At 46.8% G+C, this 22367-nt stretch overlaps 1 protein-coding gene across 1 annotated transcript; it reads left to right on the top strand.

Moving 5' to 3' along the window:
- Positions 1-1069: 1069 nt before the first annotated feature.
- DBNDD1 (dysbindin domain containing 1) lies at positions 1070-22199 on the top strand. The gene is made up of 4 exons (XM_075327044.1): positions 1070-1366; positions 16223-16375; positions 19658-19798; positions 21165-22199. The coding sequence occupies exons 1-4, from the start codon at positions 1336-1338 to the stop codon at positions 21320-21322; spliced, it is 483 nt and encodes a 160-aa protein (XP_075183159.1). The 5' UTR covers positions 1070-1335; the 3' UTR covers positions 21323-22199.
- Positions 22200-22367: the final 168 nt, after the last annotated feature.

The following is a 22367-nucleotide window of genomic DNA, read 5'->3' as shown; positions in this document are numbered from 1 at the left end:
TTCCAGATTATATGCTATGATATCACACATGCTAACAGTTGTCATATTAGTTGTCACCCAGCTTTCCCAGACCAGGATTGGTACATTATAACCCATGAAGCAATATGTGATATATCTTGCATGCAATAATGGGTCTATTGGTTGAAACCCAACTTTCCCAGATTATATGCTATGATATCACACATGCTAACAGTTGTCATATTAGTTGTCACCCAGCTTTCCCAGATCATGATTGGCACAATATAAACCATGAAGCAATATGTGATATATCTTGCATGCAATAATAGGTCTATTGATTGTCACCCAGCTTTCCCTGATCATGATTGGTACATTATAACCCATGAAGCAATATGTGATATATCTTGCATGCAATAATGGGTCTATTGGTTGAAACCCAACTTTCCCAGATTATATGCTATGATATCACACATGCTAATAGTTGTCATATTAGTTGTCACCCAGCTTTCCCAGCTCATGATTGGCACAATATAAACCATGAGGCATTATGTGATAAATTCTAGATGCGATTACTGTTGTATTCTGTGTATATATTACATATACTGTTTTTGTACAGGTGCCCTAAAGGTCGGGGGGCCTATTTCTACCTCCAAAGCAGGTGGTCTTGTGCATTATACTGAGCCATTGGGATACAAAGGGCCCCTATTTGTTTGTGCACAGGGGCCCAAGAGCCAAGGGGGCTTATTTCTACCTCCAAAGCATTGTTAGGAGCTTTTTGGCTGCAAGGGGGCCCTATATTGTTCTTGCATAGGGGTCCTTTTTGGTCTGTGTCCCTGATTATTATTATTATTTATTATTATAGCGACATTTATTCCATGAAGCTTTACAAAATAAAAAGAAGTATAATAATCAAGATTGGCACAGGAGGAGCCGGCCCTGCCCCCGAGGGCTCACAGTCTATGGAGTAATATGTAAAATATCCTGCAATTAGCCGTTACATGAAGATAATATTAGGGATTATTGTAGGTAGCACAATAAGGTGTGGTGCATTTTGCTGGTGCAGTGATGGAGATGACATCCTGAGCCAACCTCACCAGTCTGGGCTCCCGGCCAATGTCTGGTACCTTACACACATGCACACTCACGAGCTGACACCCCGAGCCTCATCCCAGCCCTCCCCTCTCACTCCCTCCGTCTGCTCATTTGCAATGCAGGGCTCACTTCTCAGTGAGGCTCTCATCTCGGGGATGTGTGTCTGCGGTGCAGATCCCTCAGCCGGCTGCTCGCTGCAGGGAGGAGGCTGTATCTGATGCTGCCCTATGCCCCATCTCTTCCTGCTCAACTGAAGGAGGGTGGAACCCCTGAATCCGTATCCGGATGGAGCCCCAAAAAGGGCCTGGTCCCTCAGGTGAGTGACGTCCCTACTTTTTGAGATCCATGATGTTAGATGATTGTGTCTTGGTGGGCTTAGTTGGGATGCTGTGACAGTACCGCATTGCACTGACAATATTAATACACAATAATCGGGTGCATTATCCTATATATATATGTATATATATATATGATATATATCCTCCTGTACTAGTCCGTTTCTTGTATTGTTTATGATTATTGTACTTGTCCCTATTATGTATACCCCTTTCACATGTAAATCGCCATGGAATTGGTGGCGCTATAATAATAAATAATGTATATATATATATATATATATATATATATATATATATATTTGCAAAAATAAGTTTGACATTTCATCATCTTATAGGCTTGATATGGATTAGGAACCATCTATTGCAAAAAGTTTCAAGTTACGAGAAGATACTATGAATATAATGCAAAATTAATAATCACAACCCCTCCCCCCTGCAAATTTAGGGTGCACAAAAAGGGGAAGGTGGCTATAAAAAAACAGGATCTGGGAATGCTGAGTCTTAGCTTTGTAGTAGCAGAAGAACAGCTGCAGAAATACTGTAATATGGTACTGTGATTATGAGACGGTCACATACAAGGGGGGCGCAGCCGCCAGCCAGACACAAGCGTCCCCCCCCTTCCCTTAACCAGGCGCTTAGTTTAAGTTTGCAAAGCCATCGCTGTAATCCCCTAGGGAAGGCGGCATGGGGGAGGGTAACGATGGGGTACATAAAAATGCCATTTAGTTGTTTTGATATATATTTGTTTGTTGTTTTTGTATATGCATTTTTATACTGTGCACTCAGTCACCGTTAATTGACCCTCCGTTACACGGCTTTTCATATGCTAAATGACAGGGCCGGTCCCAATCACAATAACACAGGAAGCCGGATTATAAGGGAATCTCTGTGTGCCGGTGCCAGGGGTTACACAGCGGCGTTTGTCTCCGGAGGGCGGCATGATGAGAGTCACATCACCCTCTGGGGGGGGGAAACATCACCGCAGCTATAAACCTCAGTGAGCACCTGTGCCAAGTGCAGCATCAGGGAGACTATCGATCATGGCGGAGGACGCAGCAGGGGCCGACGAAGGGACGAATACAAAGTGATTGATTTACCTGGCACTTATAGGGTTACAGCCTAAAGTCTATAGGATGCATTGTATGTTCGGTTACATAAATACTGACATGGCTTCCTCTCCCAGTGATGGAGGATTACTATCTTGTTATTTCCTGCACATGACAAATTCCGCGGACACTTTTAGCTCTGTATTGAGTGCACAGGCCTTTTCCCTAGAGACTTCCCTATTCCCACTGGTTATTTTTGGGCTTATTTCCTATTAACTAGTTATATTCCAAATATTTCCATAGTCAGTGGCATAACCTGATGCTCATGGACCCCAACGCAAAAGGTCCAACAGGGCCCGCAATTATTGCAAGTCTTTAACAGCCTTTTCATATAGGCCAGAAGGGTTTTTTGGACCCCCCCCCTAAGTTCAACTGTAACCCCTGCAGTTTTTAATAGCCTTTTCATATAGGCCAGAGGACTTTTTTGGACCCCCCTAGGCTCAACTGTAACCGCTGCAGTGTTTCACAGCCTTTTCATATAGGCCAGAGGTTTTTTTGGACCCCCCTAGGCTCAACTGTAACCGCTGCAGTCTTTAACAGCCTTTTCATATAGGCCAGAGTGATTTTTTTGGACCCCCTACACTCAACTGTAACCTCTGCAGTCTGTAACAGTCTTTTCATATAGGCTAGAGGGTTTTTTTGCACCTCCATAGGCTCGACTGTAACCCCTGTAGTCTTTAACATGCTTTTCATATAGGCCAGAGGTTTTTTTTTTACCCCCCCTACGCTCAACTGTAACCCCTGCAGTCTTTAACAGCCTTTTCATATAGGCCAGAAGGTTTTTTTGGACCCCCCTAGGTTCAACTGTAACCCCTGCACTGCCTGCAGTCTTTAACAGCCTTTTCATATAAGCCAGAGGGTTATTTTAGCCCTCCATAGGCTCGACTGAAACCCCTTCAGTCTTTAACAGCCTTTTAATATAGGCCAGAGTGATTTTTTGGACCCCCTACACTCGAAGGTAACCCCTGCAATCTTTAACAGCCTTTTCATATAGGCCAGAGTGATTTTCTGGACCCCCTACACTCGAAGGTAACCCCTGCAATCTTTAACAGCCTTTTAATATAGGCCAGAGTGATTTTTTGGACCCCCTACACTCGAAGGTAACCCCTGCAATCTTTAACAGCCTTTTCATATAGGCCAGAGTGATTTTTTGGACCCCCTACACTCGAAGGTAACCCCTGCAATCTTTAACAGCCTTTTCATATAGGCCAGAGGGTTTTTTTGGAACCCCCTAGGCTCGACTGTAACCCCTTCAGTCTTTACCAGTCTTTTCAGATAGGCCAGAGGGATTTTTGGACCCCCCCTAGGCTCAACTGTAACCCCTGCAGTCTGTAACAGCCTTTTCGTATAGGCCAGAGTGATTTTTTGGACCCATATGCTCAACTGTAACCTCTTCAGTCTGTAACAGCCTTTTCATATAGGCCAGAGGGTTTTTTTGGACCTTCCTAGGCTCGTGCAGGGGTTGCAATCGAACCTAGGGGGGGTCCAAAAAACCTCTCTGGCCCAGTTACGCCAATGGCCATAGTTCCCATGACCGTCTTACTTTTATTATAGAGCTTTAAAATTGACTACTTATTCTCTAAAATTAACTTTTAAGGAATGAATCTGTAGCAGGAGTTCAGGCCATGATCTCAGTATAATATTGGACACTTAAGAGGTCCTAAATTGGGTGTAAAATCCACTTTTGATGAAAACCCTTCACCAGATGCCTCTTTAGCTATGGAACTACAACTGCCAGTTAGCAGAAATGGGGCAGATTATCCATTATTGGTAATGTCAATGTATGACTAGTCTTCAAGGATATCCAAGTTTTAATACCACCATGCCCACAGCAGATTTTTAAGGGACAAAGATGACTTTCCAAAAGTGATGAGCGGGCACTACCATGCTCGGGTGCTCAGTACTCGTAACTAGTGATGAGCGGGCACTACCATGCTCGGGTGCTCAGTACTCGTAACTAGTGATGAGCGGGCACTACCATGCTCAGGTGCTCAGTACTAGTAACTAGTGATGAGCGGGCACTACCATGCTCGGGTGCTCAGTACTCGTAACTAGTAATGAGTGGGCACTACCATGCTCGGGTGCTCAGTACTCGTAACTAGTGATGAGCGGGCACTACCATGCTCAGGTGCTCAGTACTAGTAACTAGTGATGAGCGGGCACTACCATGCTCGGGTGCTCAGTACTTGTAACTAGTGATGAACGAGCACTACCATGCTCGGGTGCTCAGTACTCGTAACTAGTAATGAGTGGGCACTACCATGCTCGGGTGCTCAGTACTCGTAACTAGTGATGAGCGGGCACTACCATGCTCGGGTGCTCAGTACTCGTAACTAGTGATGAGAGGGCACTACCATGCTCGGGTGCTCAGTACTCGTAACTAGTGATGAGCGGGCACTACCATGCTCGGGTGCTTGGTACTCGTAATTAGTGATGAGCGGGCACTACCATGCTCAGGTGCTCAGTACTAGTAACTAGTGATGAGCGGGCACTACCATGCTCGGGTGCTCAGTACTTGTAACTAGTGATGAACGAGCACTACCATGCTCGGGTGCTCAGTACTCGTAACTAGTAATGAGTGGGCACTACCATGCTCAGGTGCTCAGTACTCGTAACTAGTGATGAGCGGGCACTACCATGCTCGGGTGCTTGGTACTCGTAACTAGTGATGAGCGGGCACTACCATGCTCGGGTGCTCGGTACTGGTAACTAGTGATGAGCAGGCACTACCATGCTCGGGTGCTCAGTACTCGTAACTAGTGATGAGCGGGCACTACCATGCTCGGGTGCTCAGTACTCGTAACTAGTGATGAGTGGGCACTACCATGCTCGGGTGCTCTGTACTGGTAACTAGTGATGAGCGGGCACTACCATGCTCGGGTGCTCAGTACTCGTAACTAGTGATGAGCGGGCACTACCATGCTCGGGTGCTCAGTACTCGTAACTAGTGATGAGCGGGCACTACCATGCTCGGGTGCTCAGTACTCGTAACTAGTGATGAGCGGGCACTACCATGCTCGGGTGCTCGGTACTCGTAACTAGTGATGAGCGGGCACTACCATGCTCGGGTGCTCGGTACTCGTAACTAGTGATGAGTGGGCACTACCATGCTCGGGAGCTCAGTACTCGTAACTAGTGATGAGCGAGCACTGCCATGCTCAGGTGCTCGGTACTCGTAACTAGTGATGAGCGGGCACTACCATGCTCGGGTACTCAGTACTCATAACTATTGATGAGCAGGCACTACCATGCTCGGGTGCTCAGTACTCGTAACTAGTGATGAGCGGGCACTACCATGCTCGGGTGCTCAGTACTCGTAACTAGTGATGAGCGGGCACTACCATGCTCGGGTGCTCAGTACTCGTAACTAGTGATGAGCGGGCACTACCATGCTCGGGTGCTCAGTACTCGTAACTAGTGATGAGCGGGCACTACCATGCTCGGGTGCTCAGTACTCGTAACTAGTGATGAGCGGGCACTACCATGCTCGGGTGCTCAGTACTCGTAACTAGTGATGAGTGGGCACTACCATGCTCGGGGGTTAGGGTTGTAACTAGTGGTGAGTGAGTGGAGCACCCCACGGGGCCCGAGGGGTTACTCGACGCCAGGCTGGTGAAGGGTCAGGGGGATGTCACGGGTGGCCTGCCCGGTTTCGTGACCCAAGGTGTCCACAGTAAGGGGGATAGGAAAGGATGGAATGATTTTGTGACGCCACCTGCGGTACGTGGCCAGGGATCAGCCGCTGCTGCTGTCGCTGTCTGCTGGGGCGGATGGTCGTTGCAGCAAAGATGGTTGGTGGAGTGGGCTCCGGGGAGGATGATGAGGGAAGTTGTAGTAAAGGCCGTTGGCGCCACAGCGCGGGGCGCCGGCAATAACAGGCTGACAGTCTCTGCGGGTCCAGGTGTCTTTACTCACTGTTAGGCTGCTTTCATACATCTGGTTTTTCCTGTGCGGCACAATCCGGCGCTTTGCAGAAAAACCGCAACCGTTTTTTTTTTGCCGCCGGTTGCGTTTTTTTTGCATAGACTTACATTAGTGCCGTATTGTGCCGCATGGGCTTGCGTTCCGTCCGTTTTTTGCCGCATGCGGCAGATTTACCCGATGCGGCGGCCGGATGGAACGTTGCCTGGCACGTTTTTTTGTCCGGCAAAAAACAAAAACGCATCAAGCCGCATGCGGCCGATGCGGCGCGATTTGCAATGCATGCCTATGGACGCCGCATGCGGTTTTTCCCACTCCGCATGCTCAGTAGCATGCCGCAAGCGGCAAAAAAGGGACGGGCCGCATGTCAAAAACTTATGCAAAGGATGCGGTTTTGTCGCCGCATCCGTTGCCTAGGTTTTATAGAGCCGGATTGGCCGGCTCTGCTAAAACCGGAGGTGTGAAAGTTACAGTGCTGTCCCAGAGTACCGGTCACCGCCGTGATGGGCCCTGGTCGATCCTGGATCCGGTTGGCTTGATCCGATGGGCCCTTCCTGCTTGCGCCTGTATTGTTGGATCCCCATGGCCTGAAGTTACTTGGGGACCCTGGTTCTTCACTGGTTGTCTCCTGGCCCGTTTGCAGGTGCCGCGGATCCGTGGTGGGGTCGGACTGGTATCTCGACTCCGCACCCTATCTAGCACTGTGCTCCGGAAACTTTGGTGGCCAGAGGGACATGCAATCCCCACCCTAAAATTCTGCACCCTGTTCTGCGCCGGTCCCAAGGGAGCAATTAGCTCTCCCCTCGGCGACCGTATGGACTCCTGCGTCCCACCAGAGTCACTGGTAAAAGTGTCTGCTCCTTTTCTCTCCTACTGGAGAACTCCCTAACTGTTGTGTTGGCTCCTCACTCCCCCTTGGTGGCTGCTCCTCCCCCGAGTCCCTGTCACTAGTGGGTGGCTGCCCCCCATGTTTGGTGACTGCCTTAAGACCCGACCCTAGCCCAATCCCCAGTGGGGAGGGCAACCAGATTGTGAATATGAGTTTGTATGTAATGAAACCGGTACCGACCTCCTCTGGATCCAGGATAAGTACCGCACCTTAAGTGAGGTTCAGTACCCTGTGGGGCGCCACATGAGCACTACCATGTTTGGGTGCTTGGAACTTGTTGAGCAGTCAGATGCTCAGATGGGTGTAACTCGAGTACCCAATGTCACGTTATGACTGCAAGTGGCACACCATGTGCAAGAGTGGCGCAACATAGAAGGAAAACCAGGGAAGCAGTACAACAGAAATCCCTGGGTAATCTCCTAATACTCAACTAAGGATGATCGCTGAACTCCCTAACACCCCCTATTCAGGTCCTTCCCCCTGTGCACCATCACGTGCCTAGGCCCTCGCTGGCCCTGAACTCACCCTGCCTAGTGTGACGGCCAACAAGATGCTAATCTCACCACTGCAATAAGACAACACGAGGGAGGTAAGACAAACAGGAGGAGAAAGACATAAGAAACAGAACTCCACAGGTTTTCCAGCAGGAAACTTTTCAGCTGCAACAAAAACAAACACCTCAGCTTCTCCAGAGACAGGCTCCTTCATAGTGGACTGTTTAGAATGAACTATAGCCAGCATAGGGAGGAGAGAGGAGTGTATATTCATAGCAAAAGGGAGAGGCTGCAGCTGAGATTACAACTACCTGTTAGATCACTGCAGGATAGAAAGGAACCTTAACCCCATCAGCACCAGATGGAATTAAATAAGCTCCAACTCAGGGTAAACGACAAATGGCCACTAAAGTGGATCTGTGTTCAATTACACTATGTGACCTTGTGATCCCAGATCCCCCCGAGATCGCATCAGGCCATGCCACCCGAGTATAATGGGAGTCAATGGGGCGTCTAGCATTTTTCTGTGAAATCTTTTGGAAAAATGCTCAAGTCCTCCATTGACTTATTTTATACACGGGTGCTTAAGTTGTACCCAAAAAAGCAACCAACTGATTTTAACGAGCATGGTAGTGCCCACTCATCACTAGTTACGAGTACCGAGCACCCGAGCATGATCGTGCCTGCTCATTAGTAGTTACAAGTACTGAGCACCCGAGCATGGTAGTGCCCGCTCATCACTAGTTACGAGTACCGAGCATGGTAGTGCCCGCTCATCACTAGTTACTACTACTGAACACCCGAGCATGGTAGTGCCCGCTCATCACTAGTTACTAGTACTGAACACCCGAGCATGGTAGTGCCTGCTCATCACTAATTACCAGTACTGAGCACCCGAGCATGGTAGTGCCCGCTCATCACTAGTTACGAGTACTGAACACCCGAGCATGGTAGTGCCTGCTCATCACTAGTTACCAGTACTGAGCACCCGAGCATGGTAGTGCCCACTCATCACTAGTTATGAGTACCGAGCACCCGAGCATGGTAGTGCCCGCTCATCACTAGTTACCAGTACTGAGCACCCAAGCATGGTAGTGCCCGCTCATCACTAGTTACCAGTACTGAGCACCCGAGCATGGTAGTGCCCGCTCATTACTAGTTAAGAGTACTGAGCACCCGAGCATGGTAGTGCCCGCTCATTACTAGTTAAGAGTACTGAGCACCCGAGCATGGTAGTGCCCGCTCATCACTAGTTACAAGTACTGAGCACCCGAGCATGGTAGTGCCCACTCATCACTAGACACAAATACTGAGCACCCGAGCATGGTAGTGTCCGCTCATCACTAGACACAAGTACTGCGCACTCAAGCATGGTAGTGCCTGCTCATCACTAGTTACCAGTACTGAGCACCCGAGCATGGTAGTGCCCACTCATCACTAGTTATGAGTACCGAGCACCCGAGCATGGTAGTGCCCGCTCATCACTAGTTATCAGTACTGAGCACCCGAGCATGGTAGTGCCCGCTCATTACTAGTTAAGAGTACTGAGCACCCGAGCATGGTAGTGCCTGCTCATCACTAGTTACCAGTACTGAGCACCCGAGCATGGTAGTGCCCACTCATCACTAGTTATGAGTACCGAGCACCCGAGCATGGTAGTGCCCGCTCATCACTAGTTATCAGTACTGAGCACCCGAGCATGGTAGTGCCCGCTCATTACTAGTTAAGAGTACTGAGCACCCGAGCATGGTAGTGCCCGCTCATTACTAGTTAAGAGTACTGAGCACCCGAGCATGGTAGTGCCCGCTCATTACTAGTTAAGAGTACTGAGCACCCGAGCATGGTAGTGCCCGCTCATTACTAGTTAAGAGTACTGAGCACCCGAGCATGGTAGTGCCCGCTCATTACTAGTTACATATACAGAGCACCCGAGCATGGTAGTGCCCGCTCATCACTAGTTACAAGTACTGAGCACCCGAGCATGGTAGTGCCTGCTCATCACTAGTTACAAGTACTGAGCACCCGAGCATGGTACTGCCCGCTCATCACTAGTTACAAGTACTGAGCACCCGAGCATGGTAGTGCCCGCTCATCACTAGTTACAAGTACTGAGCACCCGAGCATGGTAATGCCCGCTCATCACTAGTATCCAATCAATAAATAGTGAGTTGGGCAAGACTTTGGGTAACAGGTATAAATATCTGTAGGGCTTCATTAATAGTCCCTGTGCTGTGTAATAAGGAGATTAAGATGATAATTTACCGGTAAATACATGTCAAAAATTTGGGGTTGGTTTCTATTCAGGACTCAAAATCCTGCACAATATTAACCCTGGATGGACACTGTTGGCCTTCGTTTTCACCACATTGGCCATAATTTGATGGTACAAGACACTAAATGGATAAGCCGTGTCAGACTATAGCATCGAGCGCTTCATCACATCCATTATTAACCCCTGACATTCAGCTCACTGACCTGCGCTACAGGAGCTATACGCCTAGCAATGTCATATATAGTCTTAAGCCAGATAACTGAGCGTAATATCAAGCACATCAGGTCATCATTGGGGCATCTTCTTCAATCCCATCAAAATACCAATAGGTCACCTCATTCCCCTAGAGAAGCACAAAGTACCAGTCTCCAGCACTTTTTATATAAAACGTCACCAATTTATTAGTACATCTTAAAAAGGTCCAGATACATATATATATATATATATATATATATATATATATATATATATATATATATATTTATATACACATATATTGCATCAGGTTAAAAATTGACGCATTTCGGACATAGAACTGTATTTAGTTGTAGTTTGTCCGAAATGCGTCGTTTTTTGCCTTGAGGCAATTTTTTTAATGTATCTTGATCCTTTTAAGCTGTACTAATACATTTGGTGACTTTTTATATCCAAATTGCGGGAAGCTTAGTTTGGTTTGTCTGAAACTCATTCCCCAACCCGGTGCATGTATTTAATGGTAGTAGAGAATGTACTGGTTACTAAAAAAGGGCCCCGAAAATCATATAACCTGTAATGAAGTCACTACTTACAGGTTGTACAAACAGAAGAGTAGTCAGGAAAGCCGGGGTGTGGTAACAGGAGGACACGTATGGATACAGGGAGTACACAGAGATGTAGTCAGGTCACAATCCAAGGGTCAGAATTCCAGGAAGGCATAAAATAGATTCAGGGAGTAAACTGAGACGTGGTCAGGTAACGGTCAGAGGTCTAAAGCCAGGAGGTCGCGACAGGAACAGGGAGCGGGCAGAGAGAGTCAAACAACAGTCAGAACATAAGCAGAAACACAGGCCAACAGCACAACTACAGAACCAGAATGTACGACTGGCAAGGTTTTGGGAGAGCATGCTCACTAAGAAGCAGATCAATTACCAGAAAGATGAAACACCTGAGCAATCAACCTGCCAGCTCAGTAGCCCAGGAAAACACAGCAGAGCATCTCCTAGTGCAAGATGCTCTGCACAGAGGAATAGTGACACTGCCAGCTCAGTAGCCCAGGAAAACGCAGCAGAGCATCTCCCAGTGTGCAAGATGCTCTGCACAGAGGAATTGTGACACTGCCAGCTCAGTAGCCCAGGAAAACACAGCAGAGCATCTCCTATTGTGCAAGATGCTCTGCACAGAGGAACTGTGGCACTGCCAGCTCAGTACTCCAGAAAAACCACAGCAGAGCATCTCCTATTGTGCAAGATGCTCTGCACAGAGGAATTGTGACATAACCTATTAGATTACTCATGTCAAATAGTCGGAAGTCCTATGGAAAGAGATCGCAAAGAGTTGTCTCTCTGTTGAAGGACCTGTCTGTATTACACAGGCAACCCATTCGTTTAAATGGGCAATGTTTCTGTAATGCTTAGTGTCCCCTGTGGAGGTGCTGCAGGGAAATTGAACATTTAGTGCACACAGATTATAGACTGTTTCTATCAACAAAAGTAGGGACTTTCCAAAGTCGAGAATCCCTGCAACTTCAAAACATAATAATAATAATAATAATAATAATAATAATAATAAAAAAAATAATAAAATACATAATAATAATAATAATTATAATGATAATAATAAAAGAATAATAGTAATAATAAAATACACAAAATAATAATTAATAATAGTAATAATAATAAAAGAATAATAATAGTAATAATAAAATAATACTAATAAAATAATACTAATAAAATAATAAAACATAATAATAATTATAATGATAATAATAAAAGAATAATAGTAATAATAAAATAATACACAAAATAATAATTAATAATAGTAATAATAATAAAAGAATAATAATAGTAATAATAAAATAATACTAATAAAATAATACTAATAAAATAATAAAACATAATAATAAAAAAAATAATAAAAAAACATAAAATGAATAATAATAATAATTATAATGATAATAATAATTATAAAAGAATAATAGTAATAATAAAATAATACACAAAATAATTATTAATAGTAATAATAATAAAAGAATAATAATAGTAATAAGAAAATAATACTAATAAAATATTACAAATAAAATAATAATTAAAACATAACAATAATAATAATAATAATAAAAAAATTATAATTAAAAATAATATTTTATTGAGATCCTGGTCTGCACTCCTGGTACAGATCCGTTCATTAATAGTTAATTTTAGAGAATATGTCATAACATGGTAATTACAGGCAGTCACCAGCGTGTACCCAGCCTCAGGGCTCGTCACACACAGTTGAGCTAGGATATGGAAAGTTCCATGAGAAACTCAATGTTTCCAGTAGCTTGTGTTTGAGTTTTTATTATACAATTCACTGGGAAAGTTTATGCTGTAACTAAACTTTTGCAAACAGATGAATATATATTGCACTAAAAGAGCTTTATGCTAATCTGTTGCAAATCCTGACCACAATACTAAAAGGTAATCATAATATCATGATATAAATGCAGGATAGCGAGAGACTATGCTGTCCCTCACGCTAAGAAACCCTAGACTATACCTATCCTCAGGGTTACCCCTAATAGTGGAGATACCTGAGTCTCATGCCTGGCTTTATCCCTGAGCAGAGCTAATCTGTCCCCCATCCTTAGGGAAGGATCGTAATATCATGATGTGACTACAGGTTAGCAAAGGACTGGGGGCTCCTATGCTGTCTCTCACACTAAGGGACCCTAGGCTATTCTTGTCCTCAGGGTTACCTGTAATGGTGGAGATGTATGAATCTTATGCCTGGCTATATGCCTGACCATAGCTAATCTGTCTCCAATCGCCAGGGAAGGAAGGGGCAGGAGTGTGATGGAAACAAAGATTTAGACAGACGTAAAAATAGAACTCAGACACACTGCAAACTCACAGGAACAAACAGTAATATACTAAGGAAAAAAGCAAGAGAAGTAAGGCAGCAACAAAAAAACAATGGTTAACACCGGAACCACTCACAGCAATATTGCACAACACCCATCAGAAAGTCTGGATCAAACCACTAGTGTAGACCAGTATAGACAAGCTATGGCTGGCACTAATGGAAGTGTCCTTCCAGCACATATAGGAGGGGAGTGAATGTGACTTGCTAACCCCAATGGTGGAGATGCCTGAGTTTCATGCCTGGCTATACTCCTGACCAGAGCCAATTTGTCCCCCAACCTTAGGGAAGGAAGGGGGCAGAAGTGTGATGGAAACAGATTTAAACAGACTTAAAAACAGAACTCAGTCACACTGCAAACTCACAGAAACAAGCAGTTAGATAATAAGGAGAAAAGCAAGAGAAGGAAGGCAGCAACAAAAGGACAACAACAGCTTACAGCAATAATGCACAACAGCCACCAGTAAGTCTGGATCAAGCCACCTTTCCAGACCAGTATAGAAAAGCTATAGCTGGCACTAATGGAAGTGTCCAGCCAGCATATATACAGTGCCTACAAGTAGTATTCAACCCCCTGCAGATTTAGCAGGTTTACACATTCGGAATAACTTGGCATTGTGATATTTGGACTGTAGATCAGCCTGGAAGTGTGAAATGCAGCAAAATAGAATGTTATTTCTTTTTTTTTTTTTTTTAAATTGTGAAAAGTTTATTCAGAGGGTCATTTATTATTCAACCCCTCAATCCACCAGAATTCTGTTTGGTTCCCCTAAAGTATTAAGAAGTATTTCAGGCACAAAGAACAATGAGCTTCACATGTTTGGATTAATTATCTCTTTTTCCAGCCTTTTCTGACTAATTAAGACCCTCCCCAAACTTGTGAACAGCACTCATACTTGGTCAACATGGGAAAGACAAAGGAGCATTCCAAGGCCATCAGAGACAAGATCGTGGAGGGTCACAAGGCTGGCAAGGGGTACAAAACCCTTTCCAAGGAGTTGGGCCTACCTGTCTCCACTGTTGGGAGCATCATCCGAAAGTGGAAGGCTTATGGAACTACTGTTAGCCTTCCACGGCCTGGACAGCCTTTGAAAGTTTCCACCCGTGCCGAGGCCAGGCTTGTCCGAAGAGTCAAGGCTAACCCAAGGACAACAAGGAAGGAGCTCCGGGAAGATCTCATGGCAGTGGGGACATTGGTTTCAGTCAATACCATAAGTAACGTACTCCACCGCAATGGTCTCCGTTCCAGACGAGCCCGTAAGGTACCTTTACTTTCAAAGCGTCATGTCAAGGCTCGTCTACAGTTTGCTCATGATCACTTGGAGGACTCTGAGACAGACTGGTTCAAGGTTCTCTGGTCTGATGAGACCAAGATCGAGATCTTTGGTGCCAACCACACACGTGACGTTTGGAGACTGGATGGCACTGCATACGACCACAAGAATACCATCCCTACAGTCAAGCATGGTGGTGGCAGCATCATGCTGTGGGGCTGTTTCTCAGCCAAGGGGCCTGGCCATCTGGTCCGCATCCATGGGAAGATGGATAGCACGGCCTACCTGGAGATTTTGGCCAAGAACCTCCGCTCCTCCATCAAGGATCTTAAGATGGGTCGTCATTTCATATTCCAACAAGACAACGACCCAAAGCACACAGCCAAGAAAACCAAGGCCTGGTTCAAGAGGGAAAAAATCAAGGTGTTGCAGTGGCCTAGTCAGTCTCCTGACCTTAACCCAATTGAAAACTTGTGGAAGGAGCTCAAGATTAAAGTCCACATGAGACACCCAAAGAACCTAGATAACTTGGAGAAGATCTGCATGGAGGAGTGGGCCAAGATAACTCCAGAGACCTGTGCCGGCCTGATCAGGTCTTATAAAAGACGATTATTAGCTGTAATTGCAAACAAGGGTTATTCCACAAAATATTAAACCTAGGGGTTGAATAATAATTGACCCACACTTTTATGTTGAAAATTTATTAAAATTTAACTGAGCAACATAACTTGTTGGTTTGTAAGATTTATGCATCTGTTAATAAATCCTGCTCTTGTTTGAAGTTTGCAGGCTCTAACTTATTTGCATCTTATCAAACCTGCTAAATCTGCAGGGGGTTGAATACTATTTGTAGGCACTGTAGGAGGGAAGCGAATGTGACAGGGACAGGCATGTGATCAAAGGAGACTAACAACCAGTCGAGCAGAGATTAACTCTTGCTAACCTGCCTATGACCTACAAGTCTGTGGGTCGATGCCCGAATCTGCCTGGGCTGATCACAGACATCAGAGAAGATAACAACCAGAGTGCAAGAATCGGGAATTTTCTGAGATCCGGACGCCGCCATGACAGTCGGCAATGCTTGCACAAGGCTCCTTGTAACATGTAACCACTGAGTGGACTCTTCAAACATTTTCCTATTATTTATAGGTTTCTCATAAACTCCAACTAGTAATTCTCTTACATCCCAATTCACGGGGCCAAAATACATTATAGATGAGAGTCTCTGATGATGCCTTTGATCATGTCCAGCATTAAAAACCATGCCAGGAGTGGTTACGAGCCCGGGCCGGGCAGTGGTACCCATGAGTAGACATTTTCTTCTGTCTAGAGAGAATTAATTGGCAAGAATATTCTGAAAATAATATCAATATGGCCATGATATTTCCCAGCAATGTCTCGTATGTAAAGTTCAATGTCTACCATGCTGCACTTTTAAACCTGGCAATGGCCATGAGAGAGCTGGGCGCTCCATGCAATAAAAAAAGGCCCTATTTTGCTTGTGGGGCTCTTTCCTCTCCGCATCTTTCTTACGCTTTGATATGTTCTCATGTTAATATAGGGTGATGGTCTCTTCTGTTAATGATGTCAATCGTCCGATTAGGGTCTATATAAATGGAAAATACAGATTGTGTCCCCCCTGCACCCTTGAGCCGCAGTGCCAACATTACTACAAGGGAGGATGAATTTAGCCTGAAATTTAGAATTTGAAGACAATACTATAAAACTTATCTACCACTTGATATACCTATAGTATTACATTCTATTCTTCCTATGCAGAGCGGACCAGAGAAGCAGAGCGCGAGGTTGGCTCTCGCCCTAGTGCGCCCGCTGAGGTGACTGTAGAAGAAGCTCAACAACCCCTTGTGGCTGAGGAGGAATTAGGAGTCTTGCCTCCTACGACAGGGCTCCTACAAGTCTCAGAAAGAAGACGTGAGTATCTGCACCATGGCAGATGAGCCACATACATGGTCCCACCAACAGGACCACTCAATCTATCAGGACTATTCATTATTTCAACCAGAGATCACCATCATGGTATTTGGTGCCACGGTGTCAACATTTCTAGGGATGCCCACCTGTGCTACGGAAGATCTTTCCATCCTCTGTAAGATGGACAGTCACACTATAGATATTTAACACTTTTTGTTTAACTACAACCCCCGTCATACCTATCAGGGTGTATGAATTGTAGTTTTGCAATGGTAGGTGAGCCACTGGTTTAGGAGTTCAGAGAGCCATTGGTTTAAGACTTCAGAGAGCCACTGATTTGGGATTTTACAGACTGCTTTGAGAGTTTGGACAGCCCCTGCTTTGGGAGTTCGGAGAGACCCTGCTTTGGGAATTTGGAGAGCCACTGGTTTGAGAGTTCAGAGAGCCACTGATTTGGGAGTTCATGGGGGCCACTTCTTTGGGAGCTCGGAGAGCCACTGGTTTGGGAATTCGGAGAGCCATTGGTTTGATATTTCGGAGAGCCACTGGTCTGGGAGTTTGGAGACCCACTAATTTGGGATTTTACAGAGCCACTGGTTTGGGAGTTTGGAGAGTCCCTGATTTGGGAGTTCAGAGAGCTCCTGCTGTGGGAGTTTGGACAGCGACTGGTTTGGGATTTGAGAGAGCCACTGGTTTGGGAGTTCACAGAGCCACTGGTTTGGGAGTTCAGAGAGCCACTGGTTTGGGATTTTACACAGCCACTGGTTTGGGAGTTCGGAGAGCCACTGGTTTTGGATTTTACAGAGCCACTGGTTTGGGAGTTCGGAGAGCCACTGGTTTTGGGATTTTACAGAACCACTGGTTTGAGAGGTTAAAGAGCCACTGATTTGGGAGTTCATGGGGGGCACTGGTTTGGGAGTTTGGAGAGCCACTGGTTTGGGAGTTCAGAGATCCACTGGTTTGGGAGTTTGGCGAGCCACTGATTTGGGAGTTCATGGGGGGCCACGGGTTTGGGAGTTCAGAGAGCCACTGGTTTGGGAGTTTGGAGAGTCCCTGATTTGGGAGTTGAGAGAGCTCCTGCTGTGGGAGCTTGGACAGCGACTGGTTTGGGAGTTTGGAGAGCCACTGGTTTGGGATTTCAGAGAGCGACTGGTTTGGGATTTTACAGAGCCACTGGTTTGGGAGTTCGGAGAGCCACTGGTTTTGGATTTTACAGAGCCACTGGTTTGGGAGTTTGGAGAGCCACTGGTTTGGGATTTTACAGAGCCACTGGTTTGAGAGTTTAAAGAGCCACTGATTTGGGAGTTCATGGGGGGGCCACTGGTTTGGGAGTTTGGAGAGCCACTGGTTTGGGAGTTCAGAGAGCCACTGGTTTGGGAGTGTGGAGAGCCACTGATTTGGGAGTTCATGGGGGGCCACGGGTTTGGGAGTTTGGAGAGCCACTGGTTTGGGAGTTTGGAGAGTCCCTGATTTGGGAGTTAAGAGAGCTCATGCTGTGGGAGTTTGGACAGCGACTGGTTTGGGAGTATGGAGAGCCACTGGTTTGGGAGTTTGGAGAGCCACTGGTTTGGGAGTTTGGAGAGCCACTGGTTTGGGATTTCAGAGAGCGACTGGTTTGGGATTTTACAGAGCCACTGGTTTGGGAGTTCGGAGAGCCACTGGTTTGGGAGTTCGGAGAGCCACTGGTTTGGGAGTTCGGAGAGCCACTGGTTTGAGAGTTTAAAGAGCCACTGATTTGGGAGTTCATGGGGGGGCCACTGGTTTGGGAGTTTGGAGAGCCACTGGTTTGGGAGTTCGGAGAGTCACTGGTTTGGGAGTTCGGAGAGCCACTGGTTTGGGAGTTCGGAGAGCCACTGGTTTGGGAGTTTGGAGAGCCACTGGTTTGGGAGTTTGGAGAGCCACTGGTTTGGGAGTTTGGAGAGCCACTGGTTTGGGAGTTTGGAGAGCCACTGGTTTGGGAGTTTGGAGAGCCACTGGTTTGGGAGTTCGGAGAGCCACTGGTTTGGGAGTTCGGAGAGCCACTGGTTTGGGAGTTTGGAGAGCCACTGGTTTGGCATTTTACAGAGCCACTGGTTTGGGAGTTCGGAGAGCCACTGGTTTGGGATTTTACAGAGCCACTGGTTTGGGAGTTCATGGGGGGCCACTGGTTTGGGAGTTCGGAGAGCCACTGGTTTGGGAGTTTGGAGAGCCACTGGTTTGGGAGTTTGGAGAGCCACTGGTTTGGCATTTTACAGAGCCACTAGTTTGGGAGTTCGGAGAGCCACTGGTTTGGGATTTTACAGAGCCACTGGTTTGGGAGTTCATGGGGGGCCACTGGTTTGGGAGTTCGGAGAGCCACTGGTTTGGGAGTTCGGAGAGCCACTGGTTTGGGAGTTTGGAGAGCCACTGGTTTGGCATTTTACAGAGCCACTGGTTTGGGAGTTCGGAGAGCCACTGGTTTGGGATTTTACAGAGCCACTGGTTTGGGAGTTCATGGGGGGCCACTGGTTTGGGAGTTCGGAGAGCCACTGGTTTGGGAGTTTGGAGAGCCACTGGTTTGGGAGTTTGGAGAGCCACTGGTTTGGCATTTTACAGAGCCACTAGTTTGGGAGTTCGGAGAGCCACTGGTTTGGGATTTTACAGAGCCACTGGTTTGGGAGTTCATGGGGGGCCACTGGTTTGGGAGTTCGGAGAGCCACTGGTTTGGGAGTTCGGAGAGCCACTGGTTTGGGAGTTTGGAGAGCCACTGGTTTGGCATTTTACAGAGCCACTGGTTTGGGAGTTCGGAGAGCCACTGGTTTGGGATTTTACAGAGCCACTGGTTTGGGAGTTCATGGGGGGCCACTGGTTTGGGAGTTCGGAGAGCCACTGGTTTGGGAGTTCGGAGAGCCACTGGTTTGGGAGTTTGGAGAGCCACTGGTTTGGGAGTTTGGAGAGCCACTGGTTTGGGAGTTTGGAGAGCCACTGGTTTGGGAGTTCGGAGAGCCACTGGTTTGGGAGTTCGGAGAGCCACTGGTTTGGGAGTTCGGAGAGCCACTGGTTTGGGAGTTCGGAGAGCCACTGGTTTGGGAGTTCGGAGAGCCACTGGATTGTGAACACTGCTTTACAGCTATGCCACTGAGGATATCTTCCAGGTTAGGATTTCTTGCACGGACCGCCTTCAAAACTTCACATTATCTTTGCTCTTTCTTAGAATACCACATCTGTTTATGTAAACTCTTATGAATATGAAGCTTTTACTGAGTTCCTTATCAATGGCACTTTTCCACACTTTTCACACAATGTCCTCCTTTCTCCCCACAGAACCACTGAGCAGCGTCTCCTCTCTTGAAGTGCACTTTGATCTGCTGGACCTGACCGAGCTCACAGATATGTCGGACCAGGAACTGGCAGAGGTGTTTGGCGACTCGGATGACGAAAACCCGCACAATGAGCCCCCTCCAGGTGTGTCATGAGGTCTAATGTGGTGAAAATCCCATTTCATGGAGGGAAATCTGTAGAGCTTTCTGTTACATAGTCCATGAGCCAATACTAAGGTCCGGTTGCCATCAACCTCTCCTGGATAGATGGGTCTGATGGCACATATGGAGTATCATAGGCAGCTCATATGGTTACTTTTGGGGGGGGCCAGCCCAGCCAGGTCCCCACCCTACAATATTATCAAACAAGGACTAAGGACCTTAGATAGTCAATGATAGGAACCAACACAAAGTCCTTGTAGCACCCATTGCCGGTGTAAGGGCAGCAGGTGGGATTAGTGGACCCACTGGACCACAGGGGGACCCCGAACTTACCCTTTTAGTGGGAGGGGATTAACTAAGCGCCCTCCGCAAGGTGAACGCCAGGTACCACTCCCAGGAAAGTGACTGGAATTGTGACAGCTGACCCCCAGGACTTGTGACGGACTCGAATATAAGTGGGGCAACAGAGGCAGCCTGGGAAGGAATGGGGGGCACGGCAGGGATAGACAGGAATTGAAAGGCAGGTACTGGAGGCGAACACAGGGTTAACATGAGAGGAGCTCAGAAACTGACAACTAGCTAGGTAGCAGACTGGAAACTGACTAATTAGAGGCGTTGCGCAGGCACCTCCCCTAATGGGAGGGTGCCTTAACTACACAGTGCCTCTTAGCCATACACTGAGAGGCACTTCCTGGAAATAGCGTGCCAGCCTTTTAAGAGGAAGTCTTTAGGTGCCCTACCAGGAACCCTGTGCGGCATGTACAGAGCTCGGTAGGGGAAAGACAAGTGGAAGGCCTCGTGGCAGCGGGGGAGCACGCAACCTGGCTGCGGCGGTGAATAAGTTGGTGTCTCTGAAGTGGCACTGGCACTACAGTCCTCCTGCCTTGGTGCGTTGGTTTGTGGTGCACAAGAGGCCCCATATAATCATAGCTATGGGCCCCCACAACAGTATCAAGATGGTTAGTTGGAATAGGAATTAAAAGAATTATCCAGAATGAAAAAAACATGGCTCACTCATCCTAGGTATACGTCTGATATTATAGTGAGTGGATTTGAGCTTCAGTACTGCACCCAGCCTGGGGGCCGAGGGGGCGCTGTATTAGGAAGAAGGCAGCCATTTTTTTTTAACCCTACACACCATTTTAAGAGAGTAAAAAGCTTGGGGCAGACTAAGATTAATGACCACTATTCCAGACACCCAAGGCTAATCGGCCATTCATTAAACCATTCCCGTTGGAGTGTGAGCATGTCCTCAATGTCTATGGTGTTGTTTCCACCCTTATGACCTTGTTCAGGGTTTCATTTAAAGGGGGATTCCTTATTTTCTGACATCTCCTTCTCACATACAGGTCTGCAGTTACCTCCGCTCCCCAGAGCCGGGTATCTGCGTTCTCCGTCATGGACTCGGTCAAGAGCCGAAAGGGAGAAGAAACATCTCAGCGACTCAGAGCTGCAAGGAGGACTGCTGGACACGTTCTTCGCTGCAGAGAGATCCAAAGAGAACTAACAATAAGAAAGCCTTTACCCCCCCCCTCCACCCAAGATGGTCCCTGCTGCCCTCCGATCATCCATATCAGGGATTGGACCATAAAAAGTGCCAAGACCATAGCATTAACTCAAAAAGGGACCATCTCAGTACCACTACTACCCTCTGGGATGACAGACGGGGCCTGCTCAGCACTTGCAACTCAATAGGGTCCTAGACCGGGACTTGGAGCTTTGTTGGACATCATCTACTCATAAGACTGAAGAAGGCCTTGGGACTTGGTAGAAGCAGAGTACTGGGAATGTACGACGCCATAACACTACCAGCTGTAGAATGAATCAATTGGAGAGCCCCAGTACAGTAGCCATGACAGACTGCCATTCGGTCCATGTAGAGGTCCTACCTGGTGCTTGGAGAGGTTTAGGACTCTATTTTGGGCAGTACCAGCACATGTTAATGGGTTACCAACTGATCCATGAATGTAGAATGAATGATGAAGTGAGGAGGACATTTTCGAGGCAGACTCCAATTAACATATCGTCTTTCATAAGCACAGAATGTCCCCGTCCTTTGTCGCCTTAAAGTCCACCTCCATCCACCACACCTAACCCTTTACTGTGGAGCACTTTGATGGGGAGTTGCAGTGCACAACACTTCATTTTCTCATGTCGTCGTTCCATCGTCTCGCAGAAGCAGCGTTACAATGTGTGTGTTTTCCGGTGATCACTTTTGTTTTGTTACTTTGGTGACACTTTTGCACTTTATGATGATGTGGCTGCACCCACAGCATTGGGAGTTTAGCCCCTGCGAGGGCTTTCTGGCACTTAAGGGTTGTCATGATAGTTACCAATGGTTCTGTTGCTTGCGACGTGACGCATTAAAATCTTCCTGAACCACATGATCATGAATGATACTTTACTGGGAAGTCTCCTAATTACCCATAACTATGTACATCGAGGGCAAAAAGACTGATGGCACTCCCAAAATTCAGTCTGAAACTGAACATGACACTAAAGTATGCAATCAATCAATGCAAGAATATAGACCTGCATTACGGCTTAAGGAA

Source organism: Anomaloglossus baeobatrachus, chromosome 10, assembly GCF_048569485.1.
Source record: "Anomaloglossus baeobatrachus isolate aAnoBae1 chromosome 10, aAnoBae1.hap1, whole genome shotgun sequence".
Lineage (NCBI taxonomy): Eukaryota > Metazoa > Chordata > Amphibia > Anura > Aromobatidae > Anomaloglossus > Anomaloglossus baeobatrachus.
The sequence above is the reverse complement of the archived record's forward strand: the minus strand, read 5'-3'. Positions and strand labels throughout refer to the sequence as shown.